Raw genomic sequence first — 12,460 nt, 5'->3', positions numbered from 1 at the left:
ATCTGCCTTCTATTTACTGGCAGATTCCTCAAGTAGGTGTTCCGTGGGATATTCTGTCCAGTTATAGGTGCATTCCTTGGGAGAGGCAGGGTGGGCCATATTTACTCCATCATCTGACTTGAATCGTATAACTTTTCAAGCTATATTTGATTTGTATTTCTGATGACTGAGCTCATTCTGTGAAGATCTCAATTTGCAGACTGCCGGTAGGATTGACAAAACTTGACCTTGACTCCATGTAAACTAGTAAGATGACTTCTCCCAAGTATTTACACTCCCTCTCAAAATAGCTCATTTACAAACATGAGTAGATATTCATGACTGGGAAATTATGAGAGGAGCCTAAGGGAATTTTTTTATTATAATCCATTACATAGGCGTCACTGTTACAGATTATATTATATATTAAGCCCTATTCATTATCACTAATACGATTTATCAGTTTTATACAACTTACTGTGTTAAGATTGCTACCAGTGTTTATTTGATGAGCATACTACACATAACAGTGTTATATGCAATTCCATGGGTTGTATTTTTTTAAAGAATAAGGTGATAGCATCCAAACTCATTAATTCTTTCAACAACTTTTTAATAAACATCGCCGTCTGCATTTTACTGTACTGGGTTCTATGAGATATACAAAAATAAAAAAAACTGTCTTTAATCTTAAGAACTTTCTAATTTAGTAGGGGAAAAATCAGGGCAAAATTTTACTTATATTCCTCCGCAGATGTCATTGTTGCAAATGTCCGCAATTTCATGTGCAGTAGTAAGACTCATACAAGACAGCATGTGACATGCATCATAAAAGTTAACACAAAGTTCAATGGGATCAGAAGAAGGAAATGAGTTTGGGAGTCAGGCCGCCCTAAGGCCGTACCCTAGAACCTCCACTTACTATTTGATGGTGGGAAGATTATTTATAACCTCACCACTTCTTTGAAATATTATTAAAAATACTAACTTTCAAGGTTCTTGTATGTCATCTTGTATTAACTTTCAAGATTAATGTGTTATCACAGTGCTTAAGATGGGGAAGGTACACAGTAAATTATAGAACCGATGGAATAATAATTAAATAATTAATCATCATTAACACAAGTCATTATGAATTAAGGACAGCCATTTTACATGATAATTGCAAATAATGTTTGTTGAAGCTTAGATGGCACACTGAAATGCTGTCAGTAAACACGTTTAAGTTCTCTTAGAATGTCTTGCTGTTATTGTTTTAGATAAGAACTCCTGCCCTGTTATCTGCTGGTACTCAGGCCTCAAAAGCAATGGAGACCATCCAGGCTCTCTCAGAGGAAGCTGCTAGTTTAGCCAACAAAGTTAAAACGTATTTAAACTATCAGGATTGTTTGGATGATGCCAAGTCTCATATACGTTCTCCTAATGTGGAAGAGCTAACACAGATTGTGCTGTCAGAGATCTCTGACATTGACAATGACCTAACCTTAAGGAAATTATTATGGGATGCACAAGAGGAATGGGGCGCGCTCGTTCACCGTTGGAAGAATAGTGCTCTTCACAGTATTGATGCAGAATCAGTGCAGAGAAATGTTTCGAAATGGATGAACATAATCTTTGTACTAGAGAAAGGTAAGAGTGTCTTTCTCAAGTTTTCCACCCGGGACTACACACAAAATGGCCTCTGGGCCAGCAAGATCGTTGTCGTGGGCCTTTCTTGTTTACCTATTGCCAAGGGCTGGCCATTCATGGCTGGGGAGACAGTGCAGGAGTAAGGTAGGATCGTTTCCTGAAGCAAGATAAACAATGTAAACGTCCCAATTTTTTTTCTTAGTAATAACAATTTTTGTATCCTTTAAAAGTTGGTTCCTGAGGTAGAACCCCAGAATCCCCATGATTCTGGCTCTGAGGGCCAGAGATGTTTTGATGATAAGGGTCCCCCTGCAGGATTTTCACCCAAATCCTCGCGGGGTGTGCCTCCAGGAGCATCCTCCGGGCAGAGGGAAAACAGCTAACAAGCCATTTTGAGCAGTTTCCCTTCTGCTAATCATCAAATTTGAAATCTTGTCAACACAGAGGTGCTGTTCCTGTATGAGCAATTCCATAAGATCATATCCTTTCCAAAAGGAAAGTGTTATTTCACTTGGCAAAGAATGTTTTTGCTTTTTAAATTCCTCCCTTATCTCTCAGCTGTACTTCAAGCTATAATTTCCTCTCCAGAAAAACACGTTAATTTGCTTGTTTTTAAATTATACAAGAAATATAACAGTATCACAAAAAGTTAGAAAAGAGAAAAATTGGAAGAAATCATCCATAGTCTCACTGCTTTAATATAACATTTTGTGCATTCTGTCTCAATATCTCGGTATTTTGTCATACATCAATTTCATAGAGCAATATATAAGTAACAAGTAGACAACACCTTTTTATTAAATTCAAGTTTATTGGGGTGACAATTGTTAGTAAAGTTACATAGATTTCAGGTGTACAATTCTGTATTACATCATCTATAAATCCCATTGTGTGTTCACCACCCAGAGTCAGTTCTCCTTCCATCACCATATATTTGATCCCCTTTACCCTCATCTACCACCCCCCACCTCCCTTAGCCTCTGGTAACCACTAAACTATTGTCTGTGTCTATGAGTTTTTGTTTCTCATTTGTTTGTCTTGTTCTTTTGTTGTTTTTGATTTATATACCACATATCAGTGAAATCATATGGTTCTCTGCTTTTTCTGTCTGCCTTATTTCACTTAGCATTATAATCTCAAGATCCATTAATGTTGTCACAAATGTCCTATTTCATCTTTTCTTACTGCCGAATAGTATTCCATTGGGTATATATACCACAACTTCTTTATCCATTCATCTATCGAAGGATATTTTGGTTGTTTCCATGTCTTGGCCACCATAAATAAAGCTGCAGTGAACATTGGAGCACACGTGTCTTTATGGATAAATGTTTTCAGATTTTTTGGGTAGATACCCAGGAGAGGGATTGCTGGGTCATATGGTAATTCTATTTGTAATTTTTTGAGGAACCTCCACACTGCCTTCCATAACGGCTGCACCAGTCTGCATTCCTACCAACAGTGTATGAGGGTTCCTTTTTCTCCACAGCCTCTCCGACACTTGTTACTATTTGTCTTGTTGGTGATAGCCATTCTGACTGGGGTGAGGTGATATCTCACTGTGGTTTTGATTTGCATTTCTCTGATGATTAGTGATGTTGAGCATTTTTTCATATGTCTATTTGGTATTTGTATGTCCTCTTTGGAGAAATGTCTCTTCAGGTCCTCTGCCCATTTTTCAATTGGGTTGTTTGTTTTTTTGTTGTTGAGTTGCATGAGTTCCTTGTTTATTTTGGATATTAGCCCCTTATCGGAGGCACTGTTTGGAAAAATCTCCTCCCATTCAGTTGGTTGCCTCTTTATTTTGTTGATGGTTTCTTTTGCTGTGTAGAAGCTTTTAAATTTGATATAGTCCCATTCATTTATTTTAGCTTTTACTTCCCTTGCCTTTGGAGTCAAATTCATAAAACGCAATTTGAACCCCCAAGGTCCGTAAGTTTAGTACCTGTTTTCTTCTATGCAATTTATTGTTTCAGGTCTTATGCTGAAGTCTTTGATCCATTTTGAATTAATTTTGGTACATGGTGATACATAGCAGTCCAGTTTCATTCTTTTGCACATGGCTATCCAATTCTCCTAGCACCATTTATTGAAGAGTCTGTCTTTCTCCATTGTATGTTTTTTGCTTCTTTGTCAAAAATTATCTGTCCATATTTATGTGGTTTTATTTCTGAGTTCTCAGTTCTATTCCATTGGTCTACATGTCTGTTTTTCTGCCAATACCATGCTGTTTTGATTATTGTTGCCCTGTAGTACAAGCTAAAATCAGGGAGTGTGATACCTCCGGTATTGTTCCTTTTTCTTAAGATTGCTTTGGCTATTTGGGGTCTTTTGTGGTTCCAAACAAATCTGATGATTTTTTGTTCTATTTCTTCAAAAAATGCCATTGGGATTTTGATGGGGATTGCATTAAATCTGTATATTGCTTTGGGTAATATGGCCATTTTAACTATGTTGATTCTTCCAATCCATGAGCATGTCTTTCCATTTCTGTCTTCAATTTCTTTTAAAAACGTCTTGTAGTTTTCAGCATGTAGGTCTTTCACATCCTTGGTTAAGTTTATTCCTAGGTATTTCATTCTTTTTGCTGAAATTGCAAAAGGAATTGGTTTTTTATTTCTTTTTCTGAAATTTCATTGTTAGTATATAGAAATGCAATGGACTTTTGTACGTTGATATTGTAGCCGGCAACTTTACTGTATTCTTTGATTGTTTCTAATAGCTTTTTGGTGGAGTCTTTAGGGTTTTCTTATATAGCATCATGTCATCTGCAAAGAGTGACAATTTAACTTCTTCATTCCCAATTTGGATGCCTTTTATTTCTTTCTTTTGCCTGATTTCTCTGGCAAGGACTTCCAACACCATGTTGAAAAGCCCTGTCATGTTCCTGAACGTAGAGCAAAGGACTTAAGTTTTTCACTGTTAATTATGAGATTAGCTGAGGGTTTGTCATATGTGGCCTTTATTATGTTAAGGTATTTTCATTCTATACCAATTTTATTAAGTGTTTTAATCATAAATGGATGTATCTTGTCAAATGCTTTTTCTGCATCAATTGATATAATCATATGATTTGTGTCCTTTATTTTGTTTATGTGATGTATCACATTGATGGATTTGCAGATGTTGAACCATCCTTGTGCCCCTGGGATGAACCCCACTTGGTCGTGATGAATAATCTTTTTAATGCATTGTTGCATTCGATTTGTTAGAATTTTTGTTTAGGAATTTTGCATCTGAATTCATCAGAGATATTGGTCTGTAGTTCTCTTTTTTTGTGTTGTCCTTGCCAGGTTTTGGTATCAGGGTAATGTTGACCTCATAAAATGAGTTAGGGGGTACTGTCTCTTCTTCAATTTTTTGGAAGAGTTTGAGCAGGATTGGTGTTAGATCCTCTTTGAAGATTTGGTAGAATTCACTAGTAAAGCCATCTGGTCCTGGACTTTTGCTTTTGGGAAGGTTTTGGATGACTGATTCAATTTTTTTACTGGTGATCGGTCTGTTTAGATTTCCAGTTCTTCATGGTTCAGCCTAGGAAGGCTATATGTTTCTAAGAACTTGTCCATTTCTTCTAGGTTATTGAATTTGGTGGCATATAGTCCTTCATAGTATTCTTGGATGATCCTTTGTATTTCTGTGGCATCCATGATAACTTCCCCTTTTTCCTTTCTGATTTTGTTTATTAGTATCTTCTCTCTTTTTATCTTAGTGATCTTAGCCAAGGATTTATCAATTTTGTTAATCTTTTCAAAGAACCAGCTCTTTGTCACATTAATTTGTTCTATTGTCTTTTTGACAACACCTTTTATATCCATAGTTTACTAGATAAAATCATGGCTATTTGCCAGAGTATATAGAGTTGCAAAAACCAAAGTTATTCTCTTATCCTTTTGTTTAACCAGGTCTTGAAAGACAGTTTATTAGTCAACCTGGCTTTGTAAAATAAAAAGCCCATTTGTACAAAATTGGACATTTAAGAATATGGAAAAAAAATAAAAGAAAAGAATATGTGTATAGTCTTCAGTTCTCCTGAGTCCCCAACTTGGCCTATTCCTCTGCCTCCTTCCTCTTTTTTTAAAAAAAAGTTGAGTAAAAAGGTTATAAGCATTGAACCTTCAACTGCGTAAGTTTTGAATCGTGTGTCTCAGTGGTTTGTCAGTGCCAGAGGACACACCGAAGCTGGTCTGTGGCAAAGTTTTTACCTGCATTTCCTACAATTAAAATGTTTTCCTTATGAAATAATAGTGACAGATTTTTTTTCCACTGATGTTCTTCCTTACTGAGCAGGATTTAAAAGCCCAATCCCTCTATCCATCTTTTGACTGCATATATATGTGTACCTGGCTGTGCATCTGTCTGTCTTGTCAGTGACAGTCTGGGAAACCCTGTGGTAGCTGGCTCTTCCTAGTATCAAATTTTCCAAGGTAACTTGGCTCTGATGGTCTTGGGTTTTAATCTCTAGTCCTGATAATTATTTTTCTTTATTTTCATCCGTAGTTGATTCTTATGGGAGGGTGATATTAATAAAACTCACTGTTTTAGTACAAACTAACAACTAATAAACTAGCATTGCATTAAATAGCAATTTTGTTTTCTGGTTTACAAAATATGATGAACATATTGTAAGCCTACCAGCCCATTGCTATTTACAGGTTTACCTAAAAACGACCTGGTAGCACGTCTTAAGCAATCGGTGACAGATTTTAAACAAGCGCTACCTGTCATCAGAGCTCTGGGAAACCCCTGTCTCAAGCCAAGGCATTGGGAGGCACTCCAGGAGATTATTGGAAAGTCAGTGTTTCTTGATAAAAACTCTACGGTAGAGAATCTCCTAGTGCTCAAAGTAAGTAAAAATAATTTTTAAAAATAGGTTGAAATAGCAGAGGGGCCAACTTTAAGTGGGCGAGTAAATCTATGAGGAATAGGAATTAGGAAAGGAAGACGTTCATAGAACGCCTAGGGAAGCGGGAGTATATCAGTAGATAAGTGATAGGAAATTGTCTTTAATTGGCCATATTGGTTAATCTAGTCATTGTGCCATTATTCTAATCTAGTTGATTAGAAACAGTAACACTGGTTTTCATGTGTGACAAATGAAATTCGTGTCTTATTATTTAACAGTGCTACATACTTAATAGAGAATACGTTTTATTGGAATAGAAAAATCAAAACTATATTCCATTTCATATAAAGTGAAAATATATTAAGAGCATATTAGGATAGCCCTATCAATAAGTTAATATTATAGTTTAAATACATAATTAGCAACTGTTTGATTTGTCATGTAGATTTTGTTATAAAACTAGAATTTTTCCATGATTTTTGTGTTTATAATTTTTTCTACTTCCATGCCTAGCTTATGGTAAGCGTCATTTATGTTTCATGTTTCCGTATTGACAGTGTCTTATGTAATCAACAACAGTATGTTGTACCTATAATTTTCTACTAAGTTCTCTGTTGTGATGAGGAAATGGAGAGAAATTAAAAGAATTTAAAAAGAAGAATTTTAGAAGACAATTTTAATTGATTTTTTAAAGTTAGACTATTTTATATCTCCAGCCCTAACCTCAAGCTCCCTCTTGAACTCATGTATCTAATTTCCTATTCAATACCTCTACTTATATGTCTAAGCAATATCTCAAAATTAATGTCCAGAAATGCAATTCTCATTCTTCATCTCCCAAATTCTACTCTTCCTCTCACTTCCCCATCTCAGTAAAAGGCATCTCTATTTTTTTTATCAATTGCTTAAGCTAAAAATTATGAAATAATCTTTGAATCATCTCTTATTCTCTTACTCCTCATCCCTCTAAATCTCTCTTGCTTTTCTGGATCTTTACCAGAGCCTCCTAACTGATCGATGTGCCAAGAGTGAATTCTGTAAAATATCTAGATAATTTCAGAACCTAGAAGTCAATGCCAACAGCTAAGTTTATTCAAACCAGCATTCTAAAAATCGGGCACAATTTCCACGATGTTTGCATTGTCCAAGTCTTGGGTTATTAGAATCATTCCTAGGCAAGTTAGTGAAAAGAGGAAATGTGGCAGACTTAAGTGTAGCAGCAAGCAATAAAAGTTAAGGTACATAGGCCTAGAGGGGATCAGCTGGTGGCTGACACTGGGTTGGTGGCCTCAAAAGATTCCAGTGACCTATCCTTGCACTTCCCACATAAACAGACAGTTTAAAAAGGGAGTGCCACACAGTTTTTGGAGGATCCAGATTAAAATAACTAAACATCTGAACAAAAAGGAATTAGGTCTTCAGCTTCTGAAATACTGTAGCCAGGCGTCAGAGGAACCCCTTCTTCTTGAGGTTAAGTATAGTAATCAGAAGCGATAAGCAGACAATCAGCTGGTGATCTTAAGTGAACTCTGAGTTCCTGGGTGATTTTGATCATCCTGCAGAAATTCAGCACCTGATTATCCAGTAACGTGTAAGTGCCTCGATGGACAGGATTTGGCCTAGCAACTCAGCCTCCGTTGACTCAATCAAGCATGTATATCTTGGTTTTGACCCAGAGATGGTGGTCATGCTGCAAGACTATCCAGGACAGGCTATGATGGAAGTTCATTTGTGATCCTGTCAAATGAATAAATTACGATGTTATGTAACAACCGTTTTGCCCAAGATGTGATGCAGGCTCTGAAAAGCCTATGACATGAAAAGCATGTCCCAAAGTAAGGAAAGAGGAAGCGGTCAATAGTATGCATAAGATGAATACAATTACTTTATAGTTGATCATTTTCACTTTAGAAAGCCATGTGCTGTATAATAGAGGCATATAATTATCATTAGGCATTAAGATTCACCTGAAACTTCCCAGATATTACCAAGTCAGTTGGGAGAGCTGAGCATTTTGTGGTCAGGTCCCAAACTTTGACAATAAAGAAGGGGCTAAGATCCACTTGGTTGAAATTTTGCTTTAGACATTATCAGTGTCTGGATTTCGTACTTAGCAATTTCAGAATGTCAGCTTTAGGCACAGATGTTTCTTGCGCATAGAAACTTGCTGATCCTGTGGTTCTTTGTCTGCTTTTGGCTGAAAGTCTATGTCAAAGACAGGCCTCTTTCCCAAAGCTGTTCCTAAGGCCATAAGCAGTCAACTGATTTCCTCCGTCTTACGCGCATCTTTGGCAGATCCATAAGAGAGATGATGAAAACTAGTCATATTTGTTCATAGTCCCCACTGAGCTGCATTAACAAAACATAGGCATTAGGCATCACTCATTAGCCCCATGGAAATGACATATGGGAACAGTGGTAGATTCTTCTTTCCAGGATAAAAACAATCAGTCCAGCTGGTTCAGTCTAAGATGTGGAAATGAGAAGCTCTCTGAGTATCTCTATTATGGTGAGTGAATCTGGAAATCTTGTATCAGGACCTTGTCCTGTGGAATTGGCAATCAGTGCACATGGAAAGAGGACCTATATAAACTTCACTAATGTATTTTGAGGAACACTTATCTTCATCAAGATGTGGCAAAGAAAGGGAAGCCATGGACAGGTAGGTCCATTAGAGTTATAGTCTCTCAGATGATTATATCTCGAGAATTATTACAGAAAGTAAAAGCATGTCACAAAGCAATTAAACAGTTGACATCAGTGCAGAGAAAACAAAGCTGAAGGAAATAAATACCACCTTCACAAATACAGAAGGTGCTGTTAACTATTCTTTATACTGACTAGAATCAGAGGCAATAAACATTGTGGTTAGAAATTTTCACTGAGCATGAAGAAATCGGATGATTAAAAACTAAAAAGGGCTGTCATGAAGGTTAGGCCATGAAGTCTCTGGTTAGGATGTAAATCTAATGGGAATCAGAGCTTCCGTGTTTCTGATGTACCTTCAACGTGTTCATTTAAACCTTCCAGTTGAAATGTACCAGGAATTATTTGCTCCACTGGATATTAAAAAATAATTTTTTTCATTTTAGATGTTTCAGTATGAAAGTGAAATAAATGAAATATCCACCTCAGCAACTAATGAAGCTTCTCTTGAAAAAATGCTATTTAAGGTTATTGAACTTTGGAACACAACTCCTCTCCATTTAGTTCTGCATCACACCGAGACTTACTCTGTCCTAATCATTTCATCTCTAGATGACATATTAGCTCAGTTAGAAGAGTCTCAAATCATCCTTGCAACAGTTAAAGGATCTGCCTATACTGGTCCCGTTAAGGTAAATATTATGGCAAAGGGAAAAGGTTTTAATTGTCTATAGTTTTACTGATCATTTTAATTTTTGTATTCTGCAAGGTGTTGAATTATATAAATCATTCATATACTTCCATAGAAATGAGATGGAATATTTAGTAATGAAAATACTAAAAATAACTTTTTACGGAAGCATTATTGATTGTTCACCAGGAAATGTCAGAAAGTTTAATTTGGGCAGAGATGATAAATACTCGTATTGGTAATATAAAAACATGACCCTGTGAGCCCTGCCTTTGACCAGCAGTGCCGGTCCTGCTGCAGATACTCACAGCACTGGCAATGCCTCTGCCAAAGCCATTGCCTGGAGGTTCTGCTGCTGAAGCGAATGCTTCCTTTTCATTTCCTGTGCTGTTGCTCTTAAAGGTTAATCCTACCTCTATACCTGTGGGTCCCTGTAGTTACTTCTAGAACAAGTAGCAGCCCCCACATCTATTCTATTCTAGTATAACTAGGAATTAAACCATATGGTCAGCTTGTATTCAGTATTCTCTGATAGTCCCTCGCTGGGCAGCCCCACATTCGATAACATAGCTAAGAATCATTTAAAAACTTTAGAAAGCTCAGCAAGATATGTAATAATATAGAAATATTTAATAGTAAAATTAACAAAATTGATTCTAGACTAACAGAAATATGTGTTCAATAAATGGAATTCACATCATTTGCAAACCCAAACATTTAGGGAAAATGTCAATTAATTGGAAGTTAGAGAAAAAACTAAATAAATTACAAAAAAGAGATAAACCAAACAGACTCTGTTCTCTAACCATATGCAGTAAAATAAAAAATGAACAGCAGAAAAGTAGTAAAAAATAGACAAACAATAACAAAATCACCCACAGAAAATGGAAATTCAAAAGCAACCATAAGAAAACACAGGAAATGTAATCGTTTTCTTAATTAGAAATAAAAAGAGAATTATAAACCAAACCTTAGCACAATTGTCTAGAGCCCTATGGAAAGGAATATTTAGAGCACTAAATGCCTTTATTACAAGTGGAATTTTCTAATATTAAAATAATGAAGAAAACCCACGAATACTAACATACAACTCCTCTAAAAGACAGTTAGGTTTTTGTTGGAGCCTGCCGACGAGACGAACGGTTCCTAAAGTGGGGAGTGAGGATTGAGAAAAAAATAGACAAGAGACAAAGATGGGATCAGGAGGGCGAGCAGTTCTAATTAGACTGCAGCGCCTACTTTATTTTTCAGCTTTCTTTTATACACACAAAAACAAGAAGGTTACATAAAGCGGCTGAGGCAGCAAGTACAGATTAGTTATGTTTTCTCAAAGTTTGGCCCTGACTGTTCTTAGACCTTTAGATATTTTCCCATTCCCAGGGCAGCAGGTGTCTGTTTGTTCTTTATGCTTATCGGAGTTCCCCTTAGCGATCCTCCCAAACTCTGCTTGAAGTTACATTTTCTTAACCCTTAATGCTCCAGCTCCCTACAGGTTTTTAGAAAGCAAGTTACAGAACAATGAATAATATGATTGCATTTATCTAAATTATTAAAGATATTACATGTACGTGTACATATCTGCAAAAATGTTTAAAGAAAGGAATGAAAGAATATACATACCCAAAATATTTGTATATTATAAATAAGGCAGGAAATTGGATGAACAAGACATCTCAAACCTCTCCCAAGACTAAATATAATTAGATTTATATTCATTTAAGGACCCCATTAATTACGTCCTATATGTCAGTGACTGATAATCTCCTTTGATCTCAGTTTCTATGATATGACTCTTACAGAGCAATTTCATATAATTAGATGTGTGTGTGTGTGTGTGTGTTTTTATCGTTGTAGGTTCTTGTGGATAAATGGGATCAAAACTTGACTCTTTTCTCTCACACTCTTGAGGAATGGATGCACTGTCAAAGAACTTGGTTGTACCTTGAACCAATCTTTAATTGTTTAGAAATACAAAGGTAAAAACTTAAAATATGCCATATATAGATTTAAAAACAGCATGGTGGGTAATTTATTTCCTGTAATCCTTGAGAAATCATTTTTCAATGAGCACTCTAAAACAATCCTACCTATATGAGTTTGAATCAGGTTGGGGCTAGGGTGGTATGGGAGTGGGACATACAGGTGATCAGAGAGTATGACACAACGAGACTGCACACCTTTGCAAATATTTCCCTCATTCAATGTCAGTAACAGCAGAAACAAAACTCCAATTAATGTATCAGTGGATTACCATGCCAGGTGTGGGTTTCGCTTCCCTTTTCCAAGGGGAGAAATTAATGATACTATTCTGTAAAGGAAAGTTTCTGTACCTATGCTGAACCTGCGTTACATTTCCTTAGCCCCCAAGACTAGATAATTACTAGTGGAATGTGAATTTTCTTATCCACACTGCTGTACTCTTGCTTCTAGGTCAGATGCCTTCTCTGTGATTCTTTTCGTGCAAAAGCACTGTTCCTCCTTTAAAACCTAGATCAAATAGCTTCTTCTCCAAGGAACTCGCCCCAGACTTCATTTCTCTAGAATTTTAGTAGCCCTTTGTTTTATTACATTTCCTAGGACAAAAATCAGTTCCATTTACTTTATGTAGAACTTGTCTGCATCTATCCTGTACCTCACAGAGTATAATCTTGTTAGATGATGGATATGTATCT

General features: G+C 36.3%; 1 protein-coding gene across 1 annotated transcript in view; it reads left to right on the top strand.

Moving 5' to 3' along the window:
• The window catches only part of DNAH14 (dynein axonemal heavy chain 14), a 204,067-nt gene that overhangs the window by 45,037 nt on the left and 146,570 nt on the right, over positions 1 to 12,460 (top strand). The window contains exons 18-21 of the mRNA XM_074316462.2: positions 1,239 to 1,608; positions 6,261 to 6,451; positions 9,544 to 9,789; positions 11,643 to 11,764. Of these exons, the coding sequence (XP_074172563.2) occupies positions 1,239 to 1,608; positions 6,261 to 6,451; positions 9,544 to 9,789; positions 11,643 to 11,764 (929 nt within the window). The remainder of the gene's footprint in view (positions 1 to 1,238; positions 1,609 to 6,260; positions 6,452 to 9,543; positions 9,790 to 11,642; positions 11,765 to 12,460) is intronic.

This window comes from Rhinolophus sinicus, chromosome 6, assembly GCF_057876585.1.
Source record: "Rhinolophus sinicus isolate RSI-liver-muscle chromosome 6, RSI-T2T, whole genome shotgun sequence".
Taxonomy (NCBI): Eukaryota; Metazoa; Chordata; class Mammalia; order Chiroptera; family Rhinolophidae; genus Rhinolophus; species Rhinolophus sinicus.
Note: the sequence above shows the minus strand (reverse complement) of the source record. Positions and strands in the feature narration are given on the sequence as shown.